The sequence below is a fragment of the Mesocricetus auratus genome, unplaced genomic scaffold (genome assembly GCF_017639785.1).
Source record: "Mesocricetus auratus isolate SY011 unplaced genomic scaffold, BCM_Maur_2.0 Super-Scaffold_100026, whole genome shotgun sequence".
Taxonomy (NCBI): Eukaryota; Metazoa; Chordata; class Mammalia; order Rodentia; family Cricetidae; genus Mesocricetus; species Mesocricetus auratus.
The window spans coordinates 28,045,489-28,059,616 of record NW_024429207.1 but is presented as its reverse complement, the minus strand read 5'-3'; the positions used below and the strand labels follow the sequence as shown (position 1 = coordinate 28,059,616).

At 47.8% G+C, this 14,128-nt stretch overlaps 1 protein-coding gene across 8 annotated transcripts in view; it reads left to right on the top strand.

Annotated features, from left to right (window-relative positions):
* Ank1 (ankyrin 1) overlaps positions 1 to 14,128 on the top strand; it is a 180,126-nt gene that overhangs the window by 111,059 nt on the left and 54,939 nt on the right. For all 8 annotated transcript variants that reach the window (XR_005871228.1, XR_005871229.1, XM_040731994.1 and 5 more), the window contains exons 3-9: positions 4,909 to 5,007; positions 7,620 to 7,718; positions 8,477 to 8,575; positions 8,949 to 9,134; positions 10,047 to 10,145; positions 10,646 to 10,744; positions 11,004 to 11,102. Coding sequence is in view for 6 of the 8 variants with exons in the window: in XM_040731994.1 (XP_040587928.1) it covers positions 4,909 to 5,007; positions 7,620 to 7,718; positions 8,477 to 8,575; positions 8,949 to 9,134; positions 10,047 to 10,145; positions 10,646 to 10,744; positions 11,004 to 11,102 (780 nt within the window). In the remaining 2 variants the exon portion in view is untranslated. The remainder of the gene's footprint in view (positions 1 to 4,908; positions 5,008 to 7,619; positions 7,719 to 8,476; positions 8,576 to 8,948; positions 9,135 to 10,046; positions 10,146 to 10,645; positions 10,745 to 11,003; positions 11,103 to 14,128) is intronic.

Here is a 14,128-nt window from a genome sequence, read left to right as displayed (position 1 = left end):
ATCAGCTACGTTAGATGTTTCCTCCCTAGGTGCGTCAACATCGAGGCTCTCAGAGCCAATCAATACCCACCATTTAGGTGGCAATGCTGCCAAGCCAAGCACTAAATGAGCCACATCCATGCTGGCATGCTACCAGAACCATCTCCTGTGGTGAGCAGAGTGTAGCCACGACCACAACCCCACCACCAGATCCCAGAAGCCCCACACGCCAGGGCTTGGAGCCTTCTAGTGTAGGGTTGACAGGCCTCTGTCTACAGGTCTGTGAAAGGGAACAAGACCCTCATCAGCCCTGCCTCACAAACAGGGACAGCTTCAGAAAGGACTGGGACTTCCCAAACAGCCCCTCATCTGACAGGTGGCTTTTTAGTTAATTCCTGCTAAAACAGACTGTGGGTTTGTATAAGCTCGGTGTCCTGACCCAACTTCCTGTCCAGACTGTGGCCTGCCTTCAGGCCCTTTGTCTCCTGTTACCAGTGCCAGCTCTGGCTTTTTTTGTTTGTTTGTTTTTTCAAGACAGGCTTTCTCTGTATTGTTTTGGAGGCTGTCCTGTAATTAGTTCTGTAGACCAGGCTGGCCTCGAACTCACAGAGATCCACCTGCCTCTGCCTCCCAAGTGCTGGGATTAAAGGTGTGCGCCACCACCGCCAGACAAGTAGCAGTTTTTGATATCAGATTTTGCCAGGAAGTTTCAGGGCCTTTAAGTACACAGTCAGAGAACAGGAAGGAGGGAGCATGGACTGAGAGATACATCTTGGGCCCCAGTGCTGTGCTTTAGGGGCACAGGAGCAGCCTCAGGCTGACTGGAACTTTCACACCTTGGTGAGAGCTCTGATTTTGGAGACCAGTGGTTGGCCGTGACCTCTTTGTGCACCTGAAGTGACAAGCTAACAAAGGGGCTGCTTTTGCTCTGGTTTTCCCATTGATGAAAGCATGGAGCGAGGTGGGGTGTTCGGTCCTCAAAGGGTCTGTTTTGAAGCTTATTTTGGTAAATATGGGCTGGCCACCACAGCTTTTGAGCATGTGTTGGTGTGACAGCTCTACTTTCTTTGGTCACTGCGTGAAAGTTCACCAGGACTGAGGTCATGCCAACCCTCTCAGTCAGGTGGCGTTTCTATCAATTAAGTGGTTAGCTTTCTGCCACTATGACAAAATTCCTGAGAAAATCAACTTAAGAAAATTAAAATGTTTATTTTGGCTCATGATTTTAGTCCAAGGCCACTTGGTCTCATTGTTTGGGGGCCTGTGGTGACACGGTGCATCTTGGGATGAGTTTGTGACAAAAGAGGCTGCTGGGCTCTGGCCGCTTGGAAGTTGTTAAGAGACGCTTTTTCCTTGAGAGAAGCCTTCCCGCCAGCCTGGTTCCAGAGCCGCTCTCCTGCCAGCCTGGTTCTAGAGCTGTATCAGTCCCAAATAAACACACAGGAGGCTATATTAATTATGAAGCTGTTGGCCTTGCTTGTTTCTTACTGGCTAACTCTGACTTAAGTAATTACCCCATAATTGTTAATCTAAGTATTTCTCTTACCGGAGAATAGTTCCGGGCTTCCTACCTCCATGGCATTACATCTTGACTCTCTCGTGTTTCTCCTTCCCAGAGTCCTCCTGGACTCCTAGCCCCACTTATCTAGATTCCTATTGGCCAGACAGTACTTTATTGACATATACACAGGACTTCCCCCAACATCTCCTCTTTTCTGTTTAAACAAAAAGAAAGGTCTTAACTTTAACATAGTCAAATTGTATATGACAGAACAGTTATCAAGTAAGAATACAGTTACAATATTTTGTCTATCAACATTCAGCAAGATTTAAAGAAAATATCATCCATCCCATCCTTGTGAGTCCAAAGTTCTATATGTATCTTTTATCATAACTAAGGAAAATTATAATTATAACTATCTGCCTTCAACTCTATCAAAGACCACAGAAGGATAATATATAAACACTAGGATTGACAGAGACATCTTACTGCCTGGACAGTCACCCGAAGTTCCTCTGTAACGTAGGGGCATCCATCTTCAGCCCATAGGCCACAATGTGTCTGGAACACTTCTCAGCAAAGCAGGAAATTTCAAACTGTCCATCTGCATCGGCAGTCTGTCAGTCATTTCTCTGTCCTGTAGAAAGTCTGGTAGACTCTTCCATGAAGCAGGAACCCTGTAAGACTGAGTTCAGCAGTCACTTTCCTGTGGGTCCTGCATGTCCAGATTATACAACAACAGTCAAACAGTCTAGGCAAGAGCAGTTTCTTGCCCAAATGGCTAATCTTGCCATGTTGAAAACAAACTCCATAACAAGTTTCTTCGATGCCCATCTTCCTCTCAGACATAATTGGTGCTGCCCGGAGCAGACATTTCTCATTGTCAAGAAAAACCCTAAACCATTTTAAATGCCATTTTCTGAAGGTCTTTGAAAGGTTTGAAGACTGTCTATCTATCTCAAATATATTTCTGTATATCTAGAAAACCTAACTAACCTAGCTATAAATTCTATTATCATTAACTATCTATAGTCTGTATTCAATTATGCATTACATTCTAAAAGATCAGTATAAGCACAATACTTAATCAAGAGGAGAAATATACACATCACAAAATTGACCTTGAATTTGTATCAATAAATGAAAAACAATACCTATATCATAATTCCCTTTTTTACCATTAAAAAAGATTGGCTGTGATCACTAGCCAATTATAAACAATCCCATTTAAATGAAAACAAAGATTTATAAACAAGATGGGAATTGGGACGTCACTCATTCCAAACTGCTTCCTCCTGGAAGGGGGCGCCGTTCATACCATGGGGATCATGACAAAACTCAGAAACCTGTATAAGTCCATATTTTCGGGGTCTGTAAGACTGCATCATCTTAGCTGTTTCAATTGTTGGAACATCTGATCCACTGCTTCCGGGGGTCTTGGTTCGTCAAACCACAAAAGCCTGGAAGGAATTCTCAGCTTTTCATTTTCTGTAGAAACATAAGCAAAAACTCCTTTTCCGAGTAACATATCCTTATACTTAAATTTTGAAGTCAAGGCATTTTCAAAAGATAGAAGTTGGATTAATTTAGCAGCATTTATAATCAAGTGTACTTTAGTAGCAGTTCCTTCCTGAGCAAGCAAAAAACTGAAAAACACAACAGCGTACAGTATCCAGACTCTCTGTGTATTTTCCATCTTACGTGGCTTATTTATTTATCTATTATTACTTTATTTATTTTATTTTTATTTATTTTTCTCTGAGACAGGGTTTCTCTTTGGAAATCCACCTGCCTCTGCCTCTGGAGTAAGTCCCACCGGCGTGCACCACCACAATGCCGGCTTTTGTATTTATTTACCACTTTGTCGTTTCATTTTCTCTCTCAATCTCACATATATTTTTAAACACACTGTAAACCTTTAGAGGTTTGTTCATCCAAGTCTGACTTTACTGTAAATCTTTATGTTTTTCTGGCCACGTGTCTTATCTGTTAAAACCGCGGCTGTTTTAAACTGGTGCCTTCCAAGATGGCGGGCGAAAGCATGATTCCGCTTACCGCCTCAGTCCATGCTGACATCCAGCAAAAGCTGCCAATTCCAGCTGTACGTACACACCTTTTAATCGTTAGCAGAGTCTCTTAAAACAACCTTGTTTTTTTTTTTTTCTTTTTATGCCGAGTCAGGAAGACTCCGGTAAGCGAGCCACGTGAATCTCGGCTTGTGGATAGCAAAACAGAGCACACCTGAGAAAATGCTGCTACCAAAATTCTGTGCTTCTCTCCGTTCTTCTGTTTCTAAAATTCCTTTAAATCTTTTGTTATTTTGCATGGAAATTCGATCCCACTCCTGATCACCATTTTGTTAAGAGACGCTTTTTCCTTGAGAGAAGCCTTCCCGCCAGCCTGGTTCTAGAGCCGTATCAGTCCCAAATAAACACACAGGAGGCTATATTAATTATGAAGCTGTTGGCCTTGCTTGTTTCTTACTGGCTAACTCTGACTTAAGTAATTACCCCATAATTGTTAATCTAAGTATTTCTCTTACCGGAGAATAGTTCCGGGCTTCCTACCTCCATGGCATTACATCTTGACTCTCTCGTGTTTCTCCTTCCCAGAGTCCTCCTGGACTCCTAGCCCCACTTATCTAGATTCCTATTGGCCAGACAGTACTTTATTGACATATACACAGGACTTCCCCAACAGGAAGTAAAAGACAGAAAGAGAGCTGTATTCCACTTGCCTCTTCCTTAAGGTTCTGCCTCTTCAAGTGCAGGGACCCGAGTTCAGGGCATCATCTGTCAGCTCCAGCCAAGATGCTAGGAACAAACAAGCATAATTATATTCTCAATATGCAAACCATCAAGTAACCACACCCTAAAACAAATATCCTGTTGTCAAGGTGAGACATCTATTAGCTATACTTTAGACCAGATATCCTGTTTTCAAGGCAAGACTCACAATAGCCACACCTTAGGCCAAACATACTGTGGATTTAACCTTGAAGGAGCAATAATGGACTCGAACTCTCTGACCCTTAAGTCATGATGAAATGGAGCCACTTTTATGGTCCCTGAGACTCAAACCTTCAGCATTTGTGCATTTGGACATGTCCGTACCCAAGTGAAGTCTAAAGACTGCCTAGGACTGGACTCTCAGCCCCCCCACAGGTTCCGAGAGAAGCTTCCGGCACTTGATTCGTGCCCAGACCGACAGTCTTGTTGTCTTTGCTCTTCTCCTTCTTGGTGTTCTCCCCCTGGGGTGCTAAGAGCCTTCCTGGCTGGCCTTCAGCTGGTGGCTGTCTGCGTTAGCTCTACCACCCAGTGCCCCTGCATTTCTGCCTTCCACTCCTCCACACACCCTGCCTGGTCCTTGGGATGGCACAGTGGGCAGTGTCACTAACCAAAACCTCCCCACCTTTCTGCTCCTCACAGAACGGGTTGAACGGCTTACATCTAGCCTCTAAAGAAGGCCACGTGAAGATGGTGGTTGAACTACTGCACAAAGAGATCATTCTAGAAACGACAACCAAGGTAAGAAACAGAGGGTCTTGGCACTGGAAATTCCAGCCTGTGGAATGCCTTTGTGCATTTTCTCAAAGTGCAGCTTGGAAACCAGCCTAAACACGGTCCTGATTCCCCGGATGCTGCTCGTCACATGCCGTTTCTCTGAGTCCCAGGTGCCACCTGAAAACTCAGGACCCTGTTTCCAGAAAGAGTCAGCAGGACTTTCTTCTGCCCTCATCACTGGATTCTGGAACCAGGACCCTTTGATGGTGGCCTCTTACTGCTTCATACAGGGACCTGGAGTTCTGCAAGCTCCAGAGTTGAACCTCAGCTGAGATGCTTCCCCCTCTGTGATCTTAGGCAAACTACTTGGTCACTGCAAAGTCTCAGTTTTCTCCCGTGTAAGTAGGGATGATGACACTTATTCACAGGGTTGTGGTGAGAATTAACTGAGTCGTGTATATAAAGTGCCTGGCCTTAGAATTAGGTGGGAAATCTCCAGGTGTTGCTAGCACACGCCTTTAATCCCAGCACTCGGGAGGCAGAGGCAGGTGGATCTCTGTGAGTTCAAAGCTAGCCTGGTCTACGGAGCGAGTTCCAGGACAGCCTCCTAAGCAATACAGAGAAACCCTGTCTCGAAAAACCAAAACCAAAACCAAAGCAAACAAACAAACAAAAAAAAGAATTGGGTGGGAAATAGTGGTGGTGATGGTGTTGTCACTGAAGAAAGCCCGGTCCTTCTGATTGGTCCTTCTCTGGCAAATCTTCCTGTTCAGCCCTTAGTCTGTTTTCTCTCTGTTAGACTACCTGGGGAGGCACCCCTTTTATTAGAAGTGTTTGGCAAGGAAGCATCAATTCATGTAGACTGCAAAAAATAGGTTTTGTTTTGTTTTGTTTTTGCATTGCTAGTAGTGGAACCCTGGTCCTCGTGCATGTCTACCACTGACCTACAGTCAAGCCCTAAAACAAGCTTTCTTTCTTATGTACATGTAACTTGTTTATTAAAATAACCCCTTTTACCATCCCCGCTACCCCAGCCCCCAGCTCCATCTCCCCATGTTGCTGTCTCTTTGCCTGAGTTGCTGTAACTTCTCATTTCCCATTGGATGCCTGTTAAATGGGGTCCCGAGCACAGCCTCGATTTAAGCTCTCTGCAGCAAGCATTTTGCCACCCCTCAGGCAGACAGCGCAGCTGAGCAATATGTAGAGAACAGATATAATTTGTAGGAAGTGAACCTCCAAAATATTATGAAGGTAGAATCCTTTCCCATGGTAAAATTCGCTAATTTTCATGTCATTCCCCGCTCACCCATCAGCACAGTGAGTGGAGTTGGGTTTTGAGGCTGCGTCTGCTTCCAGACCCTTGATAGAGATCAACTGTTTTACCTTTTCTTCCCAGGGACCAAGGGGCAGCTACTGACCTCCACCAACCTGCCGCCTCTTTTCCCTGGCATTTCCCCAGAGCTGAGGAAATGGCACTCTTTCCAAATCCCCCACTTTGGTTTTTATTTTGTGAGGAATACTTACTTGGTAGATTTTATTTATAGACATTTCTAAGCCAGCAAAGTTTCAGAAGGCCACAGAGGAAGAGGGGTTACAAAGGTGAAAGTCAAATCTTAGCCTAGGGAAGACTCCAGACAGATTGTGAAATTGTCATGGGTCTCCCAGGCTTAGGAAAGAATAGAAATAAAGACAAAGTAAGAAATTGAAACCTGCCCCAGTTCCTAGCTGGGCTCATGACTGGAAAAGTCAAAGATGGGCACCCTGACTCCTTGCCTCCCTATCCAATCCAAAAACTAGAGCCCAGATTCAGGGTGGGTAAAGGACAAGTAGACACTCACCTCACCCCACAAACTCACACAGTGCAGACCCAGCCCTCCTCTTTGTGTGCTTCTATGGCTCCTTAACATGGAGAAATTGGGTGTTTGTAAATGAAGACAAAATTAAAACATCTGCTTCTTTGTTAACACAGAGGGCCACACCCCTATCCTGTGACTGCCCCACAGGTCCAGGGGCCTTCTTGAGGCTTGCAGCTGGTGTATGTATATGGAGGGGGGCAGGGAGAGAGAGTCTGTGTGTGTGATGTATCTGTGTGTGAGGTGTATGTGTGTGTGTGTGAGAGAGAGAGAAAGAGAGAGAGAGAGAGAGAGAGAGATGTGTTTGTGTCTGTGTGTGTGAGGTCTGTGTGTGTGTGAGCTGTATGTGTTTCTTTCCCTGTGTGTGTGGTGTATGTTTCTCTCTCTCTCTCTCTCTCTCTCTCTCTCTGTATGTGTGTGTGTGTGAGGTGTATGTATTTCTCTCTGTGTGTGTGTGTGAGGTGTATGTGTTTCTGTGTGTGTGTGTGGTGTATGTGTTTCTCTGTGTGTGTGTAGTGTGTTTCTGTGTGTGTGTGTGTGAGGTGTGTGGATGTGTGGATGTGTGGATGTGTTTCTGTGTGTGTGTGTGATAAGTATCAGAGTGAAGAGAACAGGACATTGTCCTCTGTACTTTTACTAGTCTTTCATGATCAGTGACAGGTTGGGTATGGACATAGATGGTTCTGCCTTGGGGCTTCCCAGCTACACCTTCGTTTCCTCCCGGTGACAATCTCTTGAGCAGGCTGAGGAAAACCTCCTCTGTTCCTTGCCTCTGTGTTTCAGAAGGGAAATACTGCTCTGCATATCGCTGCCCTTGCTGGTCAGGATGAGGTGGTCCGGGAACTGGTCAACTATGGAGCCAACGTCAATGCCCAGTCTCAGGTAATGGCTCCCTGGCTCCTAGGACAGGGAAAGTCTTTCTTCGCTTTCACAGTTGCTTTATGCCACATGGAAGACACATTGGTTGCTGTGTACATCACACACACACACACACACACACACACATACACACACACTGTAGCTAGGACTAGATGTACTACTGCCACGTCTCCAAGGAGTGATACAGGAATTCTGTGTGAATTTTCCAAGACTAGACTACAAGTCCTTAGCATGGAGAGTTTGTCATTGTGGACACCATCTTGGTTCAGTAGAACAGTGAAGTCATGTATTATGCGTGGATCATATGAGGCGTGGTTGGTTGGTGTAGAAAGAAAATAAAGGCAGAGGGGGTTGGAGAGATGGATCGGCAGTTAAGGGCACGCACTGCTCTTGAGATTATCCAGGTTCAGTTCCCAGCACACCACACCTGCTGGCTCATAACCACCTGTAACTCCAGCTTCCGGGCATCTGACACCCTGGCCTCTCCATTCATATGCACACACCCACAGACACACATATGCACATACACGTAATAACTTTTTAAGTAGAGGAGGATGTTTGATCTAGAGGCTCACTCAGAAGATGCGGGGCAAAGCACTTCAATGGAGTCATCTCTCTCTCTTGGCCTTTGGGAATAATTTTCCAGAGGCAGTGGTTTGTGAGGGTATAAAGAGAGAGCCCTCCCCCAAGTGGGAGGGTTTACAGCTGTCTGTCTTCATGTCCCTCCCGCTGTTTTAATGGCTTCTTCCTTGGGTTTACAGAAAGGCTTTACTCCCCTGTACATGGCTGCCCAGGAGAATCACTTGGAGGTGGTCAAGTTTTTACTGGAGAATGGAGCCAATCAGAACGTAGCCACAGAAGTAAGTTCCTTTGGGAAATGTGCCCTGTGCTGGAAATGATAATGGCACACAGTCAGACTGCAAACAGGTGATGCCCATCCAGACCTCCTTAGCACACAGTCAGACAACAAACACGTGGCACACACAATCAGATACCCTCATAGCACACATTCAGACTGCAAACACGACACACACAGTCAGACCCTCACAGCACACAGTCAGACCTTTCCTCAAGCACAGGGTAAAGGAAGTGCAAAAGGAAGAAGGAGGCAGACACTGCGGGAGAACAGAGCGAGGAAGTGGGGCAAAGGGAGCTTCAGGGAGGGGGTGGCACTCGAGCCAAGCCTGGAGGATGCCAGGGGCTTTGAAATGCCACCTTCGCTCTCCCGACCAGGACGGCTTCACCCCGCTGGCTGTGGCTCTGCAGCAGGGTCACGAGAACGTGGTGGCTCACCTCATCAACTACGGGACAAAGGGGAAAGTGCGCCTCCCCGCCCTGCACATCGCGGCCCGCAACGATGACACGCGGACAGCTGCAGTGCTCCTGCAGAACGACCCCAACCCAGACGTGCTCTCCAAGGTGAGGGAAGCCAGCGTGCCCGTGTGCACCAGGGAGGGCAGGCCGGGCCACCGCAGGCAGCTGTAGTTCCCAGCCTTTCTCCAAGACCGGGCCGATGGGAGTGAACCCTCGAGCCTTAGGCACTCAGTAGCAACACAGAAGGGCTGGAGATGCCCCAGATCCCCGGGAAAGCTGAGGGGGTACTGAGATGGTTCCGGCTACTTGGGGCATCCAGAACAGCACCCAGGAGGACAGGGTGGGCCTCCATCCAGAATGAAGCTGCACCTCAGAGGGGACTCTGGGTTGTCACCCTCTTCTTACCCCGTGCCCTTGCCGGATGAGGTCGCCATCACTCTCAGTTGCAGAAGAGCGGGGAGGCATAAAGTGGGGCTCCTGGAGATGGGATGTTTAAAGTGTTACTAACCACTGCTCATTCAGTGAGACCGCCGGTTGTCCCTCAGTCAGCTAGATTGCTTGACTGGTTCACACCGTCCCTCCCTCCGCCTGCTCTGCCACATCCCTGTCCCTGGAGTTCACTGGATGTCTTCTAAGGATACGGAGCAGGGAGACAGTGGGGAGCCCTCCGGCCAGATGGCTGAGTCATGCACCGTGTTAGGGGCTGCAGCCATGGACTCCATAGCACTTCACTCATGACTAAAATTTCCTCATGAGAGGTGATCTCGGTTTATAGTTTGCCTTGGCCATGAGGCAAAGATGAGAAGTCACTCTGAGGTGCCACTAAGGCTTTGGCTCTAGCTTGCCATGGGGGCATCTCTCCACCCCTTCCATAGATTTTGGCATTAGCCAGAGCCTGCTTTACGTATGTGGCTCTGTGGCCCTGTTAACAAGTGTAGAAACCCTGGGCTGGTTCGGGGACAGAGGTGCTGGTATGTGATCAGTGATTCTCCCCCTCGGTGGTGGCGGCGGCGGCAGACGGGATTCACACCCCTCCACATCGCAGCTCATTATGAGAATCTCAACGTGGCCCAGCTGCTCCTCAACAGGGGCGCCAGTGTCAACTTCACACCTCAGGTAACCTCACTGGAGTCTCTGCACTCAGGCCAGAGTTTGGGGTGCCCCTGCCTCTCATACACACCCTCTCTGGCACCGTAGAATCTCAGAAATGCCTACAGGGTCAGAGCCCCACTGACTAGGACCTCCTGCTGGGAAATCACTGATCTGCAGTCCTTCAGTTCCCGCCAGCATTGTCTGGAGGGAATTCAAAGCTCCACATGCCTGCTCTTCCTTCAGGCGAGCACAGGAGGCAGGGGCTGATTGCAAATGGCTGGCTTGCTTCCCTTTCTGCTGCGTTACTCCGGGGGGGGGCTTGGCCAGCGTAGTGCGATTAACCACGGTACCATCAGGTCCTCAGGTCCTGCCTCCTCCTTCGGTGAGACGTGCTTCCATAGTTACAGCGGCTGCTTGTGTCTATGGCAGTCAGAGAGGCGGGCAGGGGCTAGGGAGTGGCGTGCACACTGCCGCCGTCCAAACGATGCCGGGTCTGATGGGTCGCCTGCCTCTTCCTCCTCTAGAACGGCATCACACCACTGCACATAGCCTCCCGCAGGGGGAATGTCATCATGGTGAGACTCCTGCTGGACCGAGGGGCTCAGATAGAAACGAGGACCAAGGTAGGTGTCAGCAGCCTTCGGGGCCAGGATGGGGTGAGTTCTGCCCTTGAGTCTCTCCGGTGACAGGCTCTCCAAGTGTCACCTGCCTCCCTGAGTAGCTGGGTTCAGCAAAAGACAGTGACAAAACTGAGCTGGAGGCAAGCTGGCCTGGAGGCAGTGCCGGAACTCCCACACCTGGGAAAGATACTGCAGGTAGATTTATGCACCCAGCCCCTGATGGCTGTCTCTGGGGCCTTCTGTTTTTCTCTGTCTTATAAAGGACGAATTGACACCGCTCCACTGTGCGGCTCGGAACGGACACGTGAGAATCTCAGAGATCCTGCTGGACCACGGGGCACCCATCCAAGCCAAAACCAAGGTGTGTGCTCCTTCCTGGGTTTGCCATCTTGCAGGCCATGCTCCAAGTCAGGTAGACTTTTCCTGTTGCTGTGACAAATTACCTTATAAATGTGACGTTAGGAAAGAGGGATTCGTGGTGGCTCACGGTTTTAGGGGACATGGTCCCTCATGGAGCTGAAGTTGTGGCAGCAGGAGTGAAAGGTCACGCTGCACCTACCATCAGGAAAAAGAGAAAGGCAAATTCTGGTACTTAGCTGGCTTTCTCCTTTGTGCTCAGTCTGGGGTTCCAGTCCAATCGATGGTGTCATCCACGTCCAGGGTGGGCGATCCCTCTTCAGTTAAACCTCTCTGGAAACAGTCCCATAAGCACACCGGTATATTTCTGACAAGCTGACAGTCCTGGAGATTAATCATCACAGCTCCTCCCTCTGTCAGCCTGACACCCAAGCACATCACACAGGGATGGTAGCATTCCATCTCAGTTCCTGAATTCCCATTTAAATCTCATGCAGCAAAATGAATTCAATCCGTCTCTGAATATCCTCACAGTCTTTAATAGTCCCAGCATCATGCAGAGTGTAGAGTCCTGGGCTACAGAGATGGCACAGCGGTTAAGAGAGCTTTTTGCTCTCCTGGGGGACCCACCTTCAGTTCCCAGAACCCATAGCAGGCATCTCACAACTGTCTGTAAGTCATGTGTACATAGCTGTGCACGCACACATACACACACTCATATAATTTAATTTTATTTTAAATAATTATCTTTATTTAAATGTATATATGTTTGCCTGCATATATGTGTGTGTACCACATGCATGCCTGGTGTTCACAGAGGCCAGAAGAGGTTATCAGATACCCTGGAACTACAATTACCAATGGTTGTAAGCCACCACGTAGGTCCTGGATACCAAAATGGTCTTAACCACTGAGCAGTCTATCCAGACCCCAAAACATTTTTAAGGGCATGCAAAGTCCCAAGTCTCTTCTGAGACTCAGGACAGTCTCGGAACTGCGATCCCTGGACAGTCATAGCAAGTTCACTTCCACTATGTCCTGACACAAGGTAACCATCCCCTTCCAGAAGCGAGGAAAGATCAGACTATGCCAAGACTAGAACCCAAATCCTACAGCTGTGTGCCCAATATCTGGCCTCATGTTGAGGTCAGTGCTTGTAGCTTTTCCTCAGAGAGCATCCACATTGCAGCCGACACTTCATCTTCATGGCTTCCTGCAATGGCCTCTCAGGGCCTCCTTGCTTCACATGTTTGGCCTAATTGGTCTCTAGAACCCTGGCATCTTTGGTGTCCGTAAGGCTATCACATGTATAACAGCACTGCCCAGCCCTGCTGCCAGCCTGGGACAGAGCCCAGACCCCCTGGAGCACAGTTGCATTGACCTCAGAGTGCCTTTCAGGATGCTCCCTAGAGAGTTGTGAGCAGGGAACCCCTGTTCAGTGACTCTCCCCTTACAAATGAGTTGGCATTTCCAAAGATGGACTTTTCAGTGTACCTTTGCCCTGGAAGCATCTTCCTATTGTCTTAGAGTAGAGCAGGAAGGGTGTTTTGGGTTTTTTTCCCGTTTTAGTGGTTTAACAGTTTCAGCTGCTTTTTCTCCACCACCTTGTCCACAACTGTAAACGTACTCATGAACCTTTCCCTGCAGAATTACACTTTTGTATCTTTGTATCCTTCTCTTCTTCAGCGTTCTTCTCCCTCTCACTGTAGTCCCGCCTAAGTAACCATGACAACACCTGAACGCTAACCTGAACGCTAATTTTGAGATTTCTTCCGCCCAACAAATTCGTCCGTGACTTTGCATTCAGCCTCACCCAACGTCTCAGGACACGGTAGAAAGGAGCCAGATTTTTTTTTTTTTTTTTTGGCGGAATATAACATGAGAGGGAGCTTGTTCCTCTCTGAAACTTCATGCACTGCGTTCAGCCCTCTGGGCCTTCTGGCCTCCCAAACTCTCACCAGCAGGGCCCATTAGGCCCCATTTATAGTGCTCTGGGAACTCTGCGTCAGGTTAGCACAGAAGCTGTGTGCCTCATAGCACCCCCTTTTCTGGACTAGTTCCTTTGCCTGCTGTCAGGACAGAGGATAGGAAAACCCAGGAAGGGAGAGTCTGGGATGGCTTGCAGTTTGAATTTAAATCTGTCATGGAGGAAGGCCTGGCGGCAGGAGCATGAGGGTCACGTGATGCCCAAGTAGAAAACAGAGGCCCTCAGCCCACAGGATGCTGCCTCCCATACTCGGGTCTTTCCTTCTCACTTAAACCTTTCCGTTAACACCTTCACATACACCAGGGGGTTTCCATAGTGATTGTAGATCCAGACACATTGATAATGGATGTGAATCATGACACACACACAGGATTACGTGTCTGTAAAATCAGAGATGTTGATTCTAAGTAAGACGGTACAAGTGACATCTATTGAAGCACCCGCCATACTGGAGGTAAAACTTCTTATCTAGGTCAGCAGTCAGCGCACTTTTTATCTAAAAGCCCAGGTAAGCAAATATGTTCTGGCTTTGCAGACAGTTTCGTTGCTGTAATTAAACTCTGCCAATGGGGCAGAAAAAAATATCCATGGCAAACAAGTGGCCATGTTCCAATAGAATACTATTTATGGGCTGGGGAGATGGCTCTGTAGTTAAGAACACTTGCTACTTGAGTACAAGACCCAAGATCAGTTCCCAGCACCCATATCAGGTGTCTTACAACCTCCTGTAACCAACAGCCCCAGGGAATCTAGCTCCCTCTTCTGGCCTCTGTGGGCACCAGCATGCATTTGTGCATACATACACAGATACACGTGTACACATAATAAAAATTAAAGGAAATATTAAGAGAGTGTTTACAAACCCGAATGGCATGCTGGATTTGGCCCGCAGCTTCTGTTTGCCTGTTTCTGCTCTAAACCAGCCCCTATTTCTTCCATCCTAGCTCCTAAAAGGACAAGAGCTGAGCCTTTAAGAAGTCCTCAGAGTCTAGGACAGAGAGGAGAGACATTTTAAAATATTTAAAACATTCCAGTCAAGCTCC